At 35.2% G+C, this 17856-nt stretch overlaps 1 protein-coding gene, 1 long non-coding RNA gene and 2 pseudogenes across 2 annotated transcripts; 1 reads left to right on the forward strand and 3 right to left on the reverse strand.

The window, feature by feature from the left end:
• Nucleotides 1-1652: 1652 nt before the first annotated feature.
• On the reverse strand, nt 1653-1969 carry LOC107611593 (uncharacterized). Its single transcript, XR_015896436.1, has 3 exons — nt 1881-1969; nt 1774-1803; nt 1653-1690 (listed from the first exon to the last, which is right to left on the reverse strand). It is a non-coding gene; the product is annotated as an uncharacterized LOC107611593 (long non-coding RNA).
• A 5286-nt stretch (nt 1970-7255) lies between these two features.
• On the forward strand, nt 7256-10875 carry LOC107612184 (DNA-directed RNA polymerase 2A-like; annotated as a pseudogene).
• A 1186-nt stretch (nt 10876-12061) lies between these two features.
• On the reverse strand, nt 12062-13452 carry LOC107611592 (uncharacterized; annotated as a pseudogene).
• Nucleotides 13453-15014: 1562 nt separating this feature from the next.
• LOC107613431 (HXXXD-type acyl-transferase family protein) lies at nt 15015-17249 on the reverse strand. Its single transcript, XM_016315416.3, has 2 exons — nt 16667-17249; nt 15015-16178 (listed from the first exon to the last, which is right to left on the reverse strand). Exons 1-2 carry the CDS (start codon nt 17117-17119, stop codon nt 15243-15245), a joined length of 1389 nt encoding a protein of 462 aa, XP_016170902.1. The 5' UTR covers nt 17120-17249; the 3' UTR covers nt 15015-15242.
• Nucleotides 17250-17856: the final 607 nt, after the last annotated feature.

The following is a 17856-nucleotide window of genomic DNA, read 5'->3' on the forward strand; positions in this document are numbered from 1 at the left end:
TCGATCATCTTTGTGTTATTAGTGATGGATGATGGCTATTCTTATGTGGAATTTAAGTATTGTAAAACTTAATATTTTGTGTTATTAGTTATTATAAGACTATAAGTTAATGTTTTATGTTTAAAATGCATAAGATTTTAAACTAATGCATAATATTGTGTTATTTATATTGATTTAAATATTTGGTGTTATTAGATAATATTAATATTGATTATGGTTATGCTTTAATTTTAGAGAAGAGTTGGTTCTTGTTATATTTTTCTAAGTGAATTTTACCATGTCAAATAATGGTTGGAGTCTTGGAAATTTGGATATTTTCACATGCTAACTTATAAGAAGGTATCAAGGTAATATAATGTTAACGACCCGGTTTTCACCCAGTTTTTACCCGGTATAATCCACAACTAGAAAATGGATTAATACAGACAGATTTAGTCTTTATTACAGACGAATTTTTGGTTACCGATGGATTTTATCCCTCTGTAAAAGCCTCGTCGGAAATTATTTATCGTCGGATTTTTTTCCGTCGGAAAATTACCGTCGGATTTTTACCAGTTACCGACAGATTTTCCCTCTGTAAATTCTCTATCCATTTCTCTAAGACGACAAACTTTCCGACGGATTTTCCGTCTGTAATTACAGACGAATTTTCCGACGGATTTTCCGTCTGTAATTACAGACGAATTTTTCGACAAATTTTCTGTTTGTAATTACAGACGGATTTTTTGACAGATTTTTCGTCTGTAATTTGAACCTTAGAAAACTATCTCACACTCTGATTACAGACAGAAAATCCGTCTGTAAAATAAAATAGAATTTTTTAAAATATTTTTGTTGCAAAATAAACTTGTTTTTTAGTATTAAAAACATAAAATAAAATAAAATAAAAATATGAAACATTTTTTATATAACCAAATATGCCATCATAAGGGATCAAAGTCTTATTATATAAATAACAATAGTATTAGAGACACAATCATATGATGCTGATCTAAATATCCAGCATACATCATAGAATAGGTTATATATACAATGTTTACATATCCACTGACATCCTTCGCAACCTTTATGAGCTCCTCTTGAGCCTTGTACAGTGCCCAAGCCGCAAAAAGACGACCGGCATCTTTTCCCCAGTCTGAGTATCCTATCATAACTTCTTGCATCCCATTGATTCGGTTTCTATACCAATCAATAGAGAAAAGCCGCGCCACTGCAAGGACAAAAGTGACTCCATCAAGTGAAAATTTGAGATTCGTTGAAGCATCTATTCATGGCTTTGCATTGAAGGAATAACCAAATGTTGTTGCTGCACCTGCAAATTCCAACAGATTCCAACAATGTTTCATTAGTCAAAAGGAAGAGATGTTTTTTACATTAAACCATAGAACAGAGGGGATAGGACACTTGGAAAAGTGAGGAAATGAGTTAAGAAGGGATAGAACAAAATAACTTAGAACAAATCCTAAAACAGGCTAATAAACCAAAGTGCGTATACAGAAAGTAATTTAATTATAAATAAAACGACCTCATTCAATTGAATCTTATTACTTTGAAACATATTGACTGATCTATCTTACCTAGCAATATATGTTAGAATCAACCGAATAGTCACCGAATATATGTTAGGATTAAAAGAGGCCTTCTTTTCTTCTGCATCTTTTAGAATCAACCGAATAGTCACCGCAAGAATCTGTCAGAGAGTAACACATATTAGAATATCATTACAGAATTCATAAAGCCAACAGAGGAGAGAAATGAAGTTTGCCTACAGACCTTAGAAAGAAGAAAGGACTTGTTTGATCCCTGTTCAAACAAATAACAAATTAGAGAAAAGCTAAAGAAATACCCAAACCAAAAGAAAATAAAATGGCACAGTGGACCTTCAATATTGAGAAGACAAGCTTGGCATAAATATCAATTACAATAAATGACATTGCTGGCAGCTGTTGAGAAGATTGCAATGCCCCAGAATTAATCACCTCAATGTTTAAGCAGTGTGTAAAAACTAGTTCCTGGAGGAAATAAGGGAGGAAAAAAAAGTTTTATTGATAACCCTGGCCATTAATAGGAAAGTGTGACCTATATCTGAGAGAAGATACACTACCATCAATAGCCGGAAGAAGCGATCTGTTACATCATCCCCCTTAAGGAGACCATTTTGATGTAATTGTAAGATGAAGTGAGTAGAAGCTGTATCATTCGGAGGAGGGAGTTCACATATCCGATACCATTCTGTAAACAACATGGAAACCTACAACACATGTGGATAATAAGTAATGATTGAAAGTTTCCAATGATGTATTGTATTCTCAATTCCCACTTAACGAGAAGTTGAAACACTCTAGACATAATTAAAATATACCACAGGCAATAAATACATAATTACAGTCAGTATCTCACAATGTATGCAAATAGCCACACAACAAAGTATGAATTTATCTAGCAATTTCACAGCAAAATACCTGCTCACGGAATTCAGCAGGATCTGGTTCAACATACTCTACAATGTTTACTTCTTCCCGGTTTGGTGCCAGCATCCCAGGACCCTGTTTTTAACAAATAGATTCAGTCACAGTTGGAGCAGAACAAAAACTGAGTGTAAAACAACAATAACAGTTGAACCTAGTATCCTATGTATGACCTTATTGTCCCTTGATTGTCTTGCCTTATCCTCCTTTGCAGGAACACTAACAGAAGGGTTCTTGATCATCTCAATCAGCTGTTGCAACGATTCAGGGGATCCAGGCTTTGAAGCAAGCTGAAATAAAAGATATTTGGTAAAGACGGGGTAGAGTAAAAAATGCAGACACTCGTGGACAAATATAAACCTTTGCCAAAGCATCAACAAGATTGTGAAGTTCTGAAATAACTTTCAGTTCCTCAACAACCAGCATTTGAAGAAGAGAAATAGAAAACTCCGTAGCAGCGCTGCACATTAATCCAGTGGAGTTGCATGAGTATAACAATATAAAAAGGGAAAACAATTAGAAGGTACATTCTTTTGACATACTGTTTCTCCCCCCATCAATGAGCTTTGCCATATGAACATTGTACTCGGTAAGATTTAGCAATTCACTGCGGGTCAGGCCTACAGTAATATCTTTGTTGAATTTCCTTTCTTCTTCTGAGTAAATTACCTGTAACAAGTATTCAATAACACACTAGTTATAAACAGAACACCAACATAACTTGTATTTAAATGTCACTCATGGAGGATTAGTTAGTAGTTAACCACATCTATTTTAGATGTAAATTTGGCTAATGGCAAGCTCTTTGATCAATTTTATTGATAATTTACATTACAAAATAGCATATCAGTGTCTCAAACAGGTACATAACATTAGTGGTTTTTGCACTTGGAAAAACTCTAACATCGTCAGAATTATCTTAGTAGATGGAAGACACCCAAATCATTAATAATAATAATAATAAAGGAAATTCAACATCAGAATATGCAACATTTAGCAATGCTATGGGTAGATAGAGTATATTACATAAGGAAAAAAGGAACTAATGCCAAAATAAATTGTAATAATGACATAACTTCATTCAAGAGTGAAAAACATACCCAGCTGGTAAGCTCCTTAACGGCAAGCTTGCAAACATCACGAATGGCAGTCAGGATTGCAAGATGAGCACCAACATGAGTATTGTTGGATACATTGTCATAAAGGCCCTTGAATACCTAGTTACAAAAGTTAAAGGACAATAGTGAGCTCCTAGACAACTATAGCATTCATCAAGCTCATATTAATAATGTTCAACAATCCAGATTAACAATTTAAACATTTCTTAGCTATTCAGAATCAAAACCTAATCTAATCCTATTTTAACAACCTAAAAATCCACTAATCAGAAAACAAATCTAACTAAACTAATTACTAAAATCAAACTAACTAAACAAAATTAATTGAACTCAACAGAAATTAAAAGAATTTGGAAGCTAGCTACAACCCTTATGAAAAAGGTAGTTGGAAGAGTGTGTATCTCTGAAAATCTGATTCCCATGCTGATGAATATGAACTGTGCTTAATTTAATTTTACAAAACAGCACTCAGAAGTAAAGCACCAAGAATCACAGAACTTATCAAAGATTCTCCATTATAGTAGAACTCAATAAGCAACTGCAATCTCAACATCTGGATCCTTTTCTTTTCGTTCCTTAATAAACCTATAGATAACAAACAAATAGATGCAGAAAATTTTGCTTATTCCTTCAATATTGCATATGAAAATCATGTAAATAATTTAAAGCTCGTACCTTTCAAGAAGAACCTCTGAATTTACAGCACCTAGAGCAAGCTGAAACAAAGAACACAATTTATTAACATCAACTGATATTTGTCAAAGTACTTAGATTTATGAGATGGTTTATGATATTGATAGGGCACAAAATTATTGTTAATAATCTCATTCTAATCAGTCATAGAGTAATTTCAATCTATGTAATTAGCACATTGCATTTCATGAACTGGTATTTATAGTTCCTTCAAATTCAAAATACAAACAACGTATGAACAAAATGAAAGTGGAACAGATCGAGTTTTAGATGCAACAATAACGTATGAACATTTGAATTCAACAAAAAAATATAGATCAATAGCAATTTCAGAATCTAAAATAGATAAAGACGTACATGTAGGTTTCAGATCTGGTGACACGATGACTCGATGAGGCTGTGAACAGCGAGGATGGATGGCGTGCGACAAAGAGAGACATAAGCTGATAGGCGGCAGAGAGAGCTCGTGCAACGCGAGCAGCAGAGGAGGGAGCTCATGCGAGCGAACGGCGGTGGAAGGAGCTCGTGCAAGCGAGTAGTGACGGAGGGAGCTCGTGCGACACGAGTGGCAACAAAGCAGAAGCCACCGAGAAGTCACATTTTTGTCCTATTTTCAACTCGAATAAGAGAGAGAGAGAGAGAGAGAGAGAGAGAGAGAGAGAGAGAGAGAGGAGAGCAAGCTTAAACGAAAGATCAGAGAAGATCAATGATGATTTTGCGTTGAATGAAGTTTCATCATCGAATATGGTGTGTTTCATCAGGACTGAACCTAATTAAATTTTTCGAGGGATTTATTAAAAGATTACAGAGGGATTTTTTGTTATCGATGGTTTCAAATTTTAATTTTAATTTTATCGACAAAATTACCGAGGGATATTAGTATCTGTCGGTAAATTTTGTAAATTTTTTTATTTTTTATCGACAAAAAATTTGTCGAAAATTCGTCGGTATTTTCGACAGAAAAATTCCGTCAGAAAAATCTGTCTGTAATTTGCTGTTTTTTAGTAGTGATCATGACCCGAAAGTGTATAGGTTTTATCGGGTTTAGGGTCGGGTTCAGGTCTAATAAATAGCCCGGTATATATTTCGGGTCGGGTTTGAGTCACATCAAACCCGGTTTCACTCGGCCCATGCACACCCCTAGATAAAGCAATGAAACTTATTCCGTAAAAGAGAGAGGAATTCAAAAAATGAAAGCCAATTTTAAGGGTGTGTGGTTGAAAGAATTACAGAACATTCCCAGAATTTTTAAGGGTGTGTGTGGTTGGGAGAATTTGATTCTAAATCATACAATTCAATCTAATATCATTCAATTTCACTATAATCAACATAGGGTTATAAAATTTCAATAATTGACAAGGGTTTAGTGGTTCTTATTGTATCTACTGGCATTTTTGAAAAAATTAAAAAATTATCTGCTGTTAGAGTTCACGTAAATCATTATCAAAATCATTCAATTTCTCAATACCAAAACTCCTAAAATTTCGAAACTGAAGAGAGGAAGGCTGGGTGAGAAAATGGAACTTTCTTACCACTTTGTTTATATGGTTTTAAAGAGAATTTTGAGACGAACGCATAGTCTCTGAAGACTCGTCAATCGGAGCTTTGGATTGATATGTGGAATTGAAATATGGGAGTGAGTGAAAGTTAGGGTTCCATGACTTCCTTTCCTCTAAGCTGCGTGTTTCATGTGGTTTGGGGAAGGAGGAGGTTTAGTATTGGCTTTTATATGTTGGATTTGGAGTTCGGTTTGGGTTTGGTCCAATCGGTTTAATATGCTGGTTCAATTTTGGGTCAAAATCTTTAAAATTAGTGTTAAAATTCATATTTTTAATATTTATACCTCCCTAGATTATAAAAATGTAATTTTCTAATTTTTTTAAATAATAATCAATTTATTAGCTAATTATTTATTAATTTTTCGGAATTTACATTATTGAATTCGTGTTTATTCTAATTTATACTTGCAGCTATTTTCTCTGTGAAAACGGTTATATTTATTTGATGGATGTCTCTGAATTAAGGGAAAGCTCTGCCAAAATTTTGTTTAGTTTGTTTTAAAACATGTTTGGTTTGTCAAAAAATGATAATTGTATTTGGCAGAGGATTCTAATTATAGGATACACTCTACCGAATTTTCTAAAAAAAAATTAATAATTGGTGTTATTCGTTGAATTCTAAAGTGTGTGTTTCAATTTGATTCCAAGTCATCGTCTATGGATGTATGATAGGAATAACTATGTACGGAGGGGTTTAAAACCTGAATTCTTTGATAGGGTTGACGCGTTTGTTGCGCAAGTCTTTAGCGTGGAACTGTTTAGGTCTGAAGGAGTTTTTAAGTGTCCATGTGAAAAGTGTTGGTTGACTAAGTGATTAGGATTTACGGATATAGCACTTCACTTCTACCGTAACGGGTTTAAGGATGGGTATTGGATGTGGACAGAACACGGAGAAGCGGATGAGTATGGGGGTTAACCGGTCTGTCTCGAATTTGAATAGATCCGATTGTTGATCAACAAGGATTCGGGTGGTGAGAGAGCTAAACATGGAAGAACAAGAGTTGCAAAGTACGATGAGAGAGGATTCAAAGTGGAATGACATACCCAATCTTTTCTCCCGAACGGGCTGCAATAGGTGCGGACACTGACTATTAGTTGTACCAGAAGGAAATTGATGCCGCATATCTGCAAGTGTTGCTTAACTGTGACCAGATTTCACCCTACTGCTCATGTGAGTTTTTAAGTCTTCGTAAATATTGCAAGCCGTAAGATACTAACTTCTTAATCTAATCAAAACTTATTTATCCTATTCTATCATATAGGTTATTCCAAGAGGCAAATTCTGATGCCTCATTGAACAATTTTCCACGGTGGTTCTGAGAATACGTCAGCGTACATTTAACTGACACAACAGATTCGGAACTAGTTGCACTTAGTTAGGGCCCAATGAATAACGGCAGTAGCTACCCGATATACAATGTTAATGGATATCGGTTTCATTCTTTACAGTGGTCGATTGAAAAAAAAAACAGATAACACCGGAGTTTGGGTTTGTGGAGATTCAGGCGGGGTCATTCTAATTGGTTTGGTGTGTTGCACAACATAATTAAGTTAGAGTATTTCTTTCGCACTACGTACAACGTGTGCATGTTTAAATGTGAATGTTATGATCTAAGTTCGCGCAAGGAACACGAAAACATATGGGTTATGATATCACTGAATTTAATGTAACTAGGAAATATAGGCACTACGATCCTTTTATTCTATCTCAAAATGCATGACAGGTATACTATTTACCTTATCCGGATTCGTGCAAGTCTAGTTGGGTGGTTTTGGTTAAGACTAAGTCAAGAGGTCGCATCAAGTTTGATGATAGGACAGAGGGTCAGGAACCTTACTAGATTGATGACCTAACTCCTTCGAAAACGGTGCCGATCACCCTTAGGACGGCTATTATAGATGATGACATCATTGACCTTGGCTTAGATGCCGATGCACTACAACCAGAGGACGATAATCTTCAAGAAGAAGACAGGATCGATGGAGACAAAGAAGAGGAAGGCGAGTTCAATGATCAGGAAACTACCTCGTAAGAGGAGGATAGACGACGAAGATGATGAATCTGAATAGGGCTAATGTAAATATGGTTCTATGATATGTATTTTTTAACCAAACTTTGAGAAGAATATAATATAATTAGCATCGTTTCAGATATTTCAATTACCATCATTCTGTATTTTTAATTTGTATGTTTGATATTTCATATTAGGTTTAAAGCACTGTTTCAATTATTACTTATTAGGATACATTATAGATGGAGGGTAAAAGATTATAAAAATAAAAAATAAAAAAGACTATGTCAAAATACACCAACGGGTAACACGGCAGTCAATTTTTTAAAAAAACCAATAATTAAAATTTGCCTCTCTATTTTTTACTTTTTACACATTTTCTTTTTCGTTCAATCAAAATTTCTAAGAAATGAATCAGTTACCTGTGCTAGGGTTTATCATTTATTCTTCACCCTTCCCCATATGAGACAATCCTTTTTAGCATTTCTCCTTCCCCCTTCTATTTTTATATATTGCCGCTTTGTTCTTCTTCTTCACTACTAAATTCGGTCTCGGTCCTTCTCTCGCACCTCTGCCCTTGCGAACTGCCTTTTTAAGGTGCAGTTCCCCACTTTTCTTAGGTACTTAACATATTGTCATAATTTACCTCTCCTCATTACTCTTCCGATAGACAACCTCTACTTCACACTACATTTGTTATGCTTTTTCTTAATCTGCATTTTATTTGTGTATATTGATCATATTCTGATATTTGCAGAGCTTAAAAAGAACAAAAAAAGGTTAAATTAATTTAAGTTTCGGGCTCGAAATTCTTCAGGGAAGAGAGGAAATTCCTAATAAACAACTCAGTCTTACAAATGTCATTTTCATGCAGAGTATTGCACATTATGCAAAGGGATGCTCAGGAAGATCCTGCAATATTTCCCGATGCCCTACATGCAAGGAGACTAGTTAATCATGTTCTATGCCATCCTTTTGGTGTTACTTGATGCATAAATGCAATCTCATGTTTTTTGAAAGAATAAGTTACAATTTCATCTGGAATCTTAGGTTCTTAAGGCATTTGAAAATAAATTTTCTAATTAGCAATTATGGTTCGTTTATTTATTGTTTTTTGTTCTCGTGTAGAAGCTGATTTTGATCTGATCTCGTATACTGTTAGGTGGATAGAAAATTGGTTAAGCAGACAGTGATGACATCAGTATATGGTGTCACGTACATTGGTGCGCGGGAGCAGATAAAGAGAAGGTTGAAAGAAAGAAAATCCAGTTTAGATGATGACGAACTCTTTGGCGCTTCTTGTTATGCTGCAAAGGTGAGAGGGTGAAAATAACTCTGTATTATAGATATATATTATCCTTGTAGCATAACATGTATTGCTTGTTTAATCTCATTTCCTTCTCAGGTCACCTTAACTGCCTTGGAGGAGATGTTTCAAGGTGCACGGAATATTATGAAATGGCTTTGTGACGGTGCAAAAGTATGTTACAATCTTCCTTCCACCTACATATGTGATGCACATATTCTGATTCTTGTTTCGTACTTTTGTTGTCGTCATTGTATTAGTAACAGAATTGGTATGACAATGACCTTGAATAGGTAATTGCATCTGAAAATCAGCCAGTCCGTTGGACCACTCCTCTTGGACTTCCTGTTGTGCAACCTTACCGAAAACTTGGAAGGCATATTGTAAGTATAGTAGAATTTCCATGAAATATACTTCTCAGGATATGTTTGGATGGAGGGTTATCGTTTTATTCTTTCATTTTTTTAAAAATAACTTCAAAATATTGTTTACTTTAAACCTCAATTCGTCATCCCTTCCAAAATCCTCCATGCCAAATATACCCTCAAATTCTGAGTTTATGGCTTTATATAGGTTAATGCTATTATTATGTGATGGGTTACAGGTCAAAACTTCACTTCAGATGTTGACATTGCAGGAGAAACAAATAAGGTAAGCTTAACATCATGTATAGATATTTGGATCATTTACTTTGGAGGCAATTATATTTTATCTATTAACTATTTTATGCTTTGCCTAAGGCATCCCTATTGATTATAATTTATAAGAAGTTATGATATGAAAGTAACATCAAGATTCAAAACATAGGGAAGCTAAATAACATTAAAACTATTCAGAAATTTGTACTCCTTCAATGACCTAAATAACAGCTTAGGATTTAAATTTTAACAATAATATAAAATTTTGTTCTATAAATGCTCTAGGTCATGGCAAAGAGGCAGAGGATAGCATTTTTCCCAAATTTTGTTCACTCACTTGGTGGTACTCATATGATGATGACTGCGGTGGCTTGCAAAAAAGAAGGTTTGAATTTTGCAGGTTTTTGCTAGTTAGGTTCTTCTCATTCAGATTTGATTTATAATGATTAAAATGCTTACAAGAAATGATTTCTGTTCATACATTTAGGGGTTCATGACTCATATTGGATGCATGCGTGTGATGTGGATAGAATGAACAGAATACTCAGAGAGAAGTTTGTTGAACTCTGAGACCCCAATACTGGAAAATGTATGGTTTAGATGTTAACGTCATTTACATGATATGCTATTATTTTTAATCTCTGGTATTCTTGGGAATATTTGAGGAGAAATTGATTTTATTATCTTTAGTTTCGTTGGTATTTTCATACTTGCTTGTGTAATTAAATAGTGGATACTTCTTTTGGTATTGTGCTTTGTTTTCTGCAACTTGAAATCTGGTTTGAATTTCTCAAAAAAAAAATGACGAGAAAAACCATTCTATGTTTTTAGTAGATGGGGAAACTTATGTGACTAGATGCAAAGGTTGATATTAATGGTTAATTTATTTTATTTTATATTTGTATAAATAGCCTCTTTGTAATTTCTAGGTTACTGCTAGATCTGTTAACCTGTTCTTATTTGTGAGCAGTTACTGGAGAGCTTCCAGGGGTCTTTCTCAACATTAATGTTCCCCCTATTACCGAAACGGGGAGACTTCAACCTAAGGGAAGTTTTAGAGTCACCATATTTCTTCAACTGATCTTTCTGCAGTCCTCTGTAGGGCATGGACTCTTTCTTTAGGGTTTATTGACTGCATTCTGAGTTATTTCGGCATGTGCATAATAGCGACAACAGTTCTTCCGAATGCGCTCGCGATACAGGCCGTTCCTCAGTGGCATTATATATCTTTGAAGGCATCCAGAGTCTTGAGGAGGACTCTTGTCTGGTATGATAATATAAATTCACTCGTCCCACTGGAATTTTTGAGGGTATATACCTTGACACCAGATAGAAGCTTTCGTAGCTTTTGCAACCATGATGCTTTCAAGAAAAAAATAGCCAAGGTATCAAGCTTGGCATTGCTAGTTAGTGAGTGTAGTAGTTATTGATTTCAAGAATTTAGGAAGAGATCTGCGAATAAGTTCAGCTCACACGTCTCCATGAAAACTATCCCAGGGATAGTTGCAAGACCATCTTTGATATCAAGAGAATAGCGAATGTGTACCTTAGATAAGGTTTTACATGTGTATTTTGTACAAGCTTTCTTTTGTAAATAACTAAATATAAAAGAAACATTCTTTTTTATTATTTTATAACATGTTTAAGATAATTTATTGTAGACATTATATGCACCAAAAATAAAAAAAGAATATGAGCACTTTTTAGCTCATGAAATTTCAGAGACCAGATGAAGTACTCATCTTGCCTTCTTTAAATAAACATCTTCATGCATATGGGAAAACAATGAAGATTTTTCATAAGCATCTACATTTGCAAACCACCTTTAACATGATGAAATATTGAAATGTCATTTCCCTATCACAATGGAGCCCTCCATTAATCCTCTTAACACCACACACCTACTTCAAATAAACCTTTACAGTGGCAGCAACAAAATTGTTTTCCAAATGACTCCATTCTGTACTTCAAAAAAAAAAAAAAAAAAAAGAAAAGAGAAAGTCACTTGTTAGTAGCATTCTGATATCCTGTGGTTGTACCAATGGTAAAGTGCATCTCAACTTGCCATGTCTGCTAAATACACTACTGTTGTAACTTAAACACCAAGTAACCTCATCGTCATCCTTCCACTTCCAGTTGATAAAAGGACGCAGGTCAATGAGTTGTCCAACCAACTCTGCAGGTTCAATGAATCTTACCAGGTTCTACCGAATCCTCCCTCGATATCTATTATTTCTTGAAATCGGCAACGTTATGCATAAATCTGCTCAGTAGCCATATTTGTCATTCAAAGAAGTTCGTCCATCACCTGATTATCCTGCACACACGATACAGGAAAATATGAACATTCTGAAAAAATGACGATCCAATCATATAGTAAGGACATTGAAACCAATTATGCTTACCTTGAGGGGAAACCCATGTGTCATCTGTCTGATTGTTCAAAAATGATGGTTTCTCAGGCCCAAGCACTCTTTTAGGCTTCCTCTTCTCCTCATCTTGGTTTTCCACATCATCAGTTGCATACAATTCCCTTTTTTGCTTTAATAATAAAGCCATAGCATTCTCAGCCATTTTTTCACCCACATGAGCAGAAGTCGATTGCCGAGTGACATCATTACTATTTGCACCCGTCATCTCAACTTGTTTTCTTTTCCTTAAAATCAGACTAGGAGCAGCAGACTCAATATTAGATTCTCTAGTCTTTGCATCATCACCTGAATCCAAAATTTTGTTCCTGTCCTTGTAGTCAACGAACTGGATGGACTCGTCCGTATCATGCAAAGGGGCTATTGATTGTTGGTTATCATCTGTAACCATGTCCTCTACAGCTCCAAGCCACTGGGGCTTTGGAACCGTGTATACAACATTCTCACCCTCCACGTTGTCACTTCCAGGTTCTGACTTGTCTAAATCCATAGTTGCATCTTCATGTTTCCCTTCTTGTATGGAGTTATCTGCCTTTGCACAAGTGTCACTGATTTTCTGGGTTTCCACAAGTGGTTTCTTGTTATCGACCTTAGTACAAGGTTCACTGATTTTCTGGGTTTTCGCTTGTGGTTTCTTTTTTATGTTAGAGGCAACTTCTTGAGATTTGTTTGATTTGGATTCTTGTGTTTTCAACTCCCTTTTCTTGACAGCTTCGCCTGTTGGGTTAGCAATCTTCAATAAGTAGAAAATCCTATCCAACTCGGACTGAAGAGTTGACAATTCCTTCTCAAGCTGCACACTTTTGTCTTGAACTGACAGCAACAAAGAAATCAACAAGGATAAGCTAACGTGTGCTAAAGAAATGTCCAATTTAAGACTTGTAATTGCACATAAAGTTAGAGTTTGAAGGAACGAGACAACTCATTTTTTAGTATTACTTCCAAACACATCAAAGCACACAATTGCATACAATGAATATGTGCAAATATAAGCAAGCAACTAAAAAAAGCAAACAAATATAACTCTTACCAAGTTGGGATAAAAGTCCAGACATGTAAGCATCAAGGGAATCATCAACTTCATCTTGTTTGGCGGACTCTGATGACATTTTATTCTTTTCAATTATAAGCAACTCTTTCTTCTCATTCATCTCCTGGATAATGGCGTCTTTTTTATCCAGAAGAGTATCAGTAGTCTCAATAGATTGGTGAATGCAAGTAATAACCATAGTGCTTTTAGTTTTAGTGCATCACTTTATACATATGGTATACATAAACAAAGATAGCACATGAAATATCAGATTTTCTCCACAATCTAAAAGAGCAGCTTCTCAAAAAGGAGATAAAAGCATGTAAATAGCATTAAGCAGTTCAGATTATGAGTATATCCTCTGTCAAAACCAAAAAAATCCTAAAAATCACAGTATGTCACAAATTAAGCACAAAAAAAAAAAATAATAATGGAAAAAAAAATCAGAGGTACAAGTTCTGAAATGCAAACAAGAAACAAAGTGCTACTCAATACTTTCTTACAATTAGAGAATACAGAAACTGCAACCTAACTTCTTCATGCACTTCATCATAATAAACACAAGTTTATAAAAAGGAACACCATCTTACACCATCTTGAAGGTAAAATATTAACATCACTCTCGTTTTACTAACATCAAAATTTTCACAAATTTTACAAGTAACTTAGATCTCTTGCTATAATTCACACCTAAGATTTTTTTTAAACCAGTATTCTTAGAACATTTGTATTATATCAAATACTACCAAACATTATCGAAACTTCAGACACCAGTTAAAATCTTACATGATAAATTTCATGTTCCGGATATAAGGGTGGATGCTTCGCGGACCAAGTGAAAGCCATAAAATGCCTTCCTCATAAATGCTTACCGTCTTATGCCATTGTCAACTAAAGAGAAACAATTTTAAATAGTTCATCAATCTTTACTGGTCAGAAACATGTGTTCATGGATACTAAAAAATTATTGCAAAATCCATTGAAGAATTTTACTTTTGTTATAGTTGACTGGATAAGCATTGTCTATTTACATAGATTATTACATAGATAGAAATACTGAGTTAGGTACAAATTATACTTGCATCGAGTCTCAAATTTATCATGAAATTCTATCAGAACAAGAGCATCCAAATTCACATAATTTTCATAGAAAAGACAATAAAATAAAATAAAACCTTACAAGAGTAGTTCGCAAGGACAGAGGTGCGAGAGAAGGACCGAGACCGTTAGTAGTGAGGAAGAAGAACAAAGCGGCAATATATAAAAAGAGAAGGGGGAGGAATAATGCTAGAAAGGATTGTCTCATATGGGGAAGGATGAAGAATGGATGATAAACTCTAGCAGAAGTAACTGATTCATCTCTTAGAAATTTTGATTGAACAAAAAAAAGTGTAAAAAGTAAAAATCAGAGAAATAAATCTTAATTATTGATTTTTCCAAAAACAAAAAAAAAGAGTCTAATTTATAAATATTTTTATGTTGGTTAACCTTATTCCCACAGTAACAAATCCGTGGCCATGAATCAAAATTAAAAGTTTTATATTTTATTATGTGATTGAGTTCTTAAAGTTAAAATATTATAAGAGAATAACCTTTTATTCAATACGTCTTATGGTTCAAATCTTATTTTGATTCCTGCTAGTACTATCGACTTTAGATACTTACTTTGTATTAGCCCATTATTAATTACCTAATATACGTCCAATCTTATTGATAATTACTTACTATTAATTTATTTGAATTTTAAAAGGGCACGTGTCATACAAAAATGGGAAAACCACACATATGTTGATTTATTCGAACACAAACTAGCTTACAAATGTGTATATGTATAGCACATGCTTAATCGTTATTCGGCCACTAGCAAATCTTGCCTTGGGAAACAACTATATTATCTTACAAGCATCTATTACCCAAACATGAATCTTAAACTAGGCGAGTAAGAAGACTTCATTTATGAATTTAAGAAAGTTGGTTGTGTATATATGCCTATAAGGAAGAAGAGATAAAACGAGAGGCAGAGGTTACAGTAACACGGTGAGAGTTGTTAAGGATGGTTTCCAACTCTTGAACAAATCGATCCATGGCTTCCGATGGTAAACAGATAGGTATGACCAAACCGTGCTCTCCCTTGGCATTGGTAAAGGGAATGTAAAAGCTGGCCACACCAGGAATGGCTCCAACACCCCCTTTGGCGGGCCCACCATAAGCAGCCCTCCCCCACCCAAAGTCCACCTCTCCGAACCCAGCTCGGGTGACATCCGACACCAAGTATGACCTCACCACAGTAAAATGCGGCCGCCCCTTCAACACCATCAAATCCGCTATTGAGTGCATGTACTCCTCCGTCACATCCGCCTTCGCCTTCCTCACCAGGTCAACGGCATATCCCAGCGGGTTCTCTCGCAACTTGCCCGCACTCGTCACAGCCACAGGGAACGCAAAGGCATTACCGTAGTAACCAGTAGGTAACGGAGGGTTGAACTTGCCGCGTGCATTCACGATACAGATTATGCGAACCTCTTCTTCGTTCTCCGGCTGTAGAGCGATCGTGCGCCACCGCCATAAGCAAGCTGTAAGTATCTCAAAGTCGGAGCAGCGCTGTTGATGGGGAGGGAGGAGGCGGCGGATGGCGGAGAGCTCGCTGGGACCGAAGAAGAAGGAACGGTGGGCCATGTCGTCCAACGGGATTATGGTTCCCTTGGTGTCGGGGACTTGCTCATACTCTCGATGGTTGCATGTAATTCTTGGCGGTACTCTTGCGTTCAAGAGGTCTCTCCGCCACACAGGTTGCACCGAAGGCTCACGTGCCCCACGTGCAATTTCGGCCACTGTATTCATGAACTGGACTAACCCCGCTGCATCACTCATGGTGTGGTTTAGCCTCAATGCAAAAATGAATCCACCACACTTCAGCCGTGTTACCTGCGTGTGCATGTGCCCTTTGGTTATTGTAATTCAAAAATGTGCAAGAAATAATAGAAATCAATCAAAATCAGCCTAATTTTTTTATTTTATTTTATAGAAAAAGAATAAGAATTTAATTTTTTACTTAATCTATATTAATAAATTTTAAAATTTTTTAAAAGATTTAAAATTTATAATATGAAATTAAAAATTAAAAATGTTAATTTATAATCTAAAACTTAAGATAAATAAAATAAGAAAAAGTATAGGTAAACAATGAAAATATTAAATAATGTAAACAATAGATAGATAGTTATTTTAATATTAAAATTTAGAGAATTAAATTGGAGGTGTAGTGTGTTTTTATTTAATTGGTAGTTGTTTATATTGTTCAACAAAGTCATTGTCCCCCTAACATTTTTCAATAAAATAATTTAAAAAAATTATATCAGCTGACATTGGTTAAAGAACTTATGAGTTAGGAAGCAAGGAATATGAAAATTTACCTGAATAAGGATCAAGGGAGTGTTGAGAACTTGTGCAGAGCCCGGAACATCATAAAGGAGCTCCTCCCAACATGGAAATGGAGGCTGAAGAGCATCCCCGAATTGGGTAAGCGTGACGTCAGCGTCGGCCTCAACAAAGAGAACACCCTCGCCGGTGCAGTCCACCATTAGTTTCCGAGCAGGCCCTTCCCTAAGCCTGCCAGCAAAAGGGTAATAAAACACCAGTGCTTCGGCCACAGCCTTTCTAATGATGAGGACAGGGTCCTTCCCTTCCATCGATGGATCACTACGATAAAATTGTATCACTGGAATTTGAAAACGGAGCCCTTCTTGGTCGTCTATGTCTGAGAGTAGTTTCACTTCGCGAGGCGTGGGTTTCGCCGGAGCCACAAGCTCCTCCTTACCCCTCCGCACGGTAAACACAAGGGATTCCGGTGATGATGGGACAGCCATGGCCAAGCCGAATTGGAGAGAGGAGTGAATAGAAATTACAAATTAGTAAATTACTACGTATTCTTATTCACTGCTATCTATGCTTTCTCTCAAGTAAGACTAGTTCTGGGTGTATATAAAGAACAAAAATGCAACAAATTGGAGTAAATAATACAAAAAAATATATAATATTTTGAAGAGAAATACTATTTATATACTAAAATCAGTTATTAAAATTAGTCATCAGTATTTATATATAAATACACGTGTGATTTAATTTATTTTCATAATATATTTATATTCTAGCATATATTTTATTTTAGTGACTGATTTTAATGACTGATTTTAGTATACACTTAGCATATCCTATTTTTAATTAAACAAAGGATTTTTTTTTTGGGTAATATAAATGGGAACGGATCAAGATTTTATTTCCATCCCATGTGATACATAATGGGCCAAAATGGGATGGCCCTACCTCAACGAAAAGTCGTCCTGCCCAATGCTTTAATAATGAGAATGTCCATGACCACTGACCAGTAAATTAAAGGCTAGATGGGGTTCTTAAAATTTTTGCACTATGAAATTTCCCGGATGCCACATAGACAATAAAGTAACTTGACCGGCGATGACTTGACTTAATTTGGTAATTAACAAGTGACTTGACTTACGTCCGTTTCTAGGTAATTAACAAGTATTTTAAGTATGATAATATTAGAAAGAAAAAAAAAAATAATTAGTCCAAACAACATAAATTT

The sequence above is a fragment of the Arachis ipaensis genome, chromosome B8, assembly GCF_059453495.1.
Source record: "Arachis ipaensis isolate K30076 ecotype BB chromosome B8, ASM5945349v1, whole genome shotgun sequence".
Classification (NCBI taxonomy): Eukaryota; Viridiplantae; Streptophyta; class Magnoliopsida; order Fabales; family Fabaceae; genus Arachis; species Arachis ipaensis.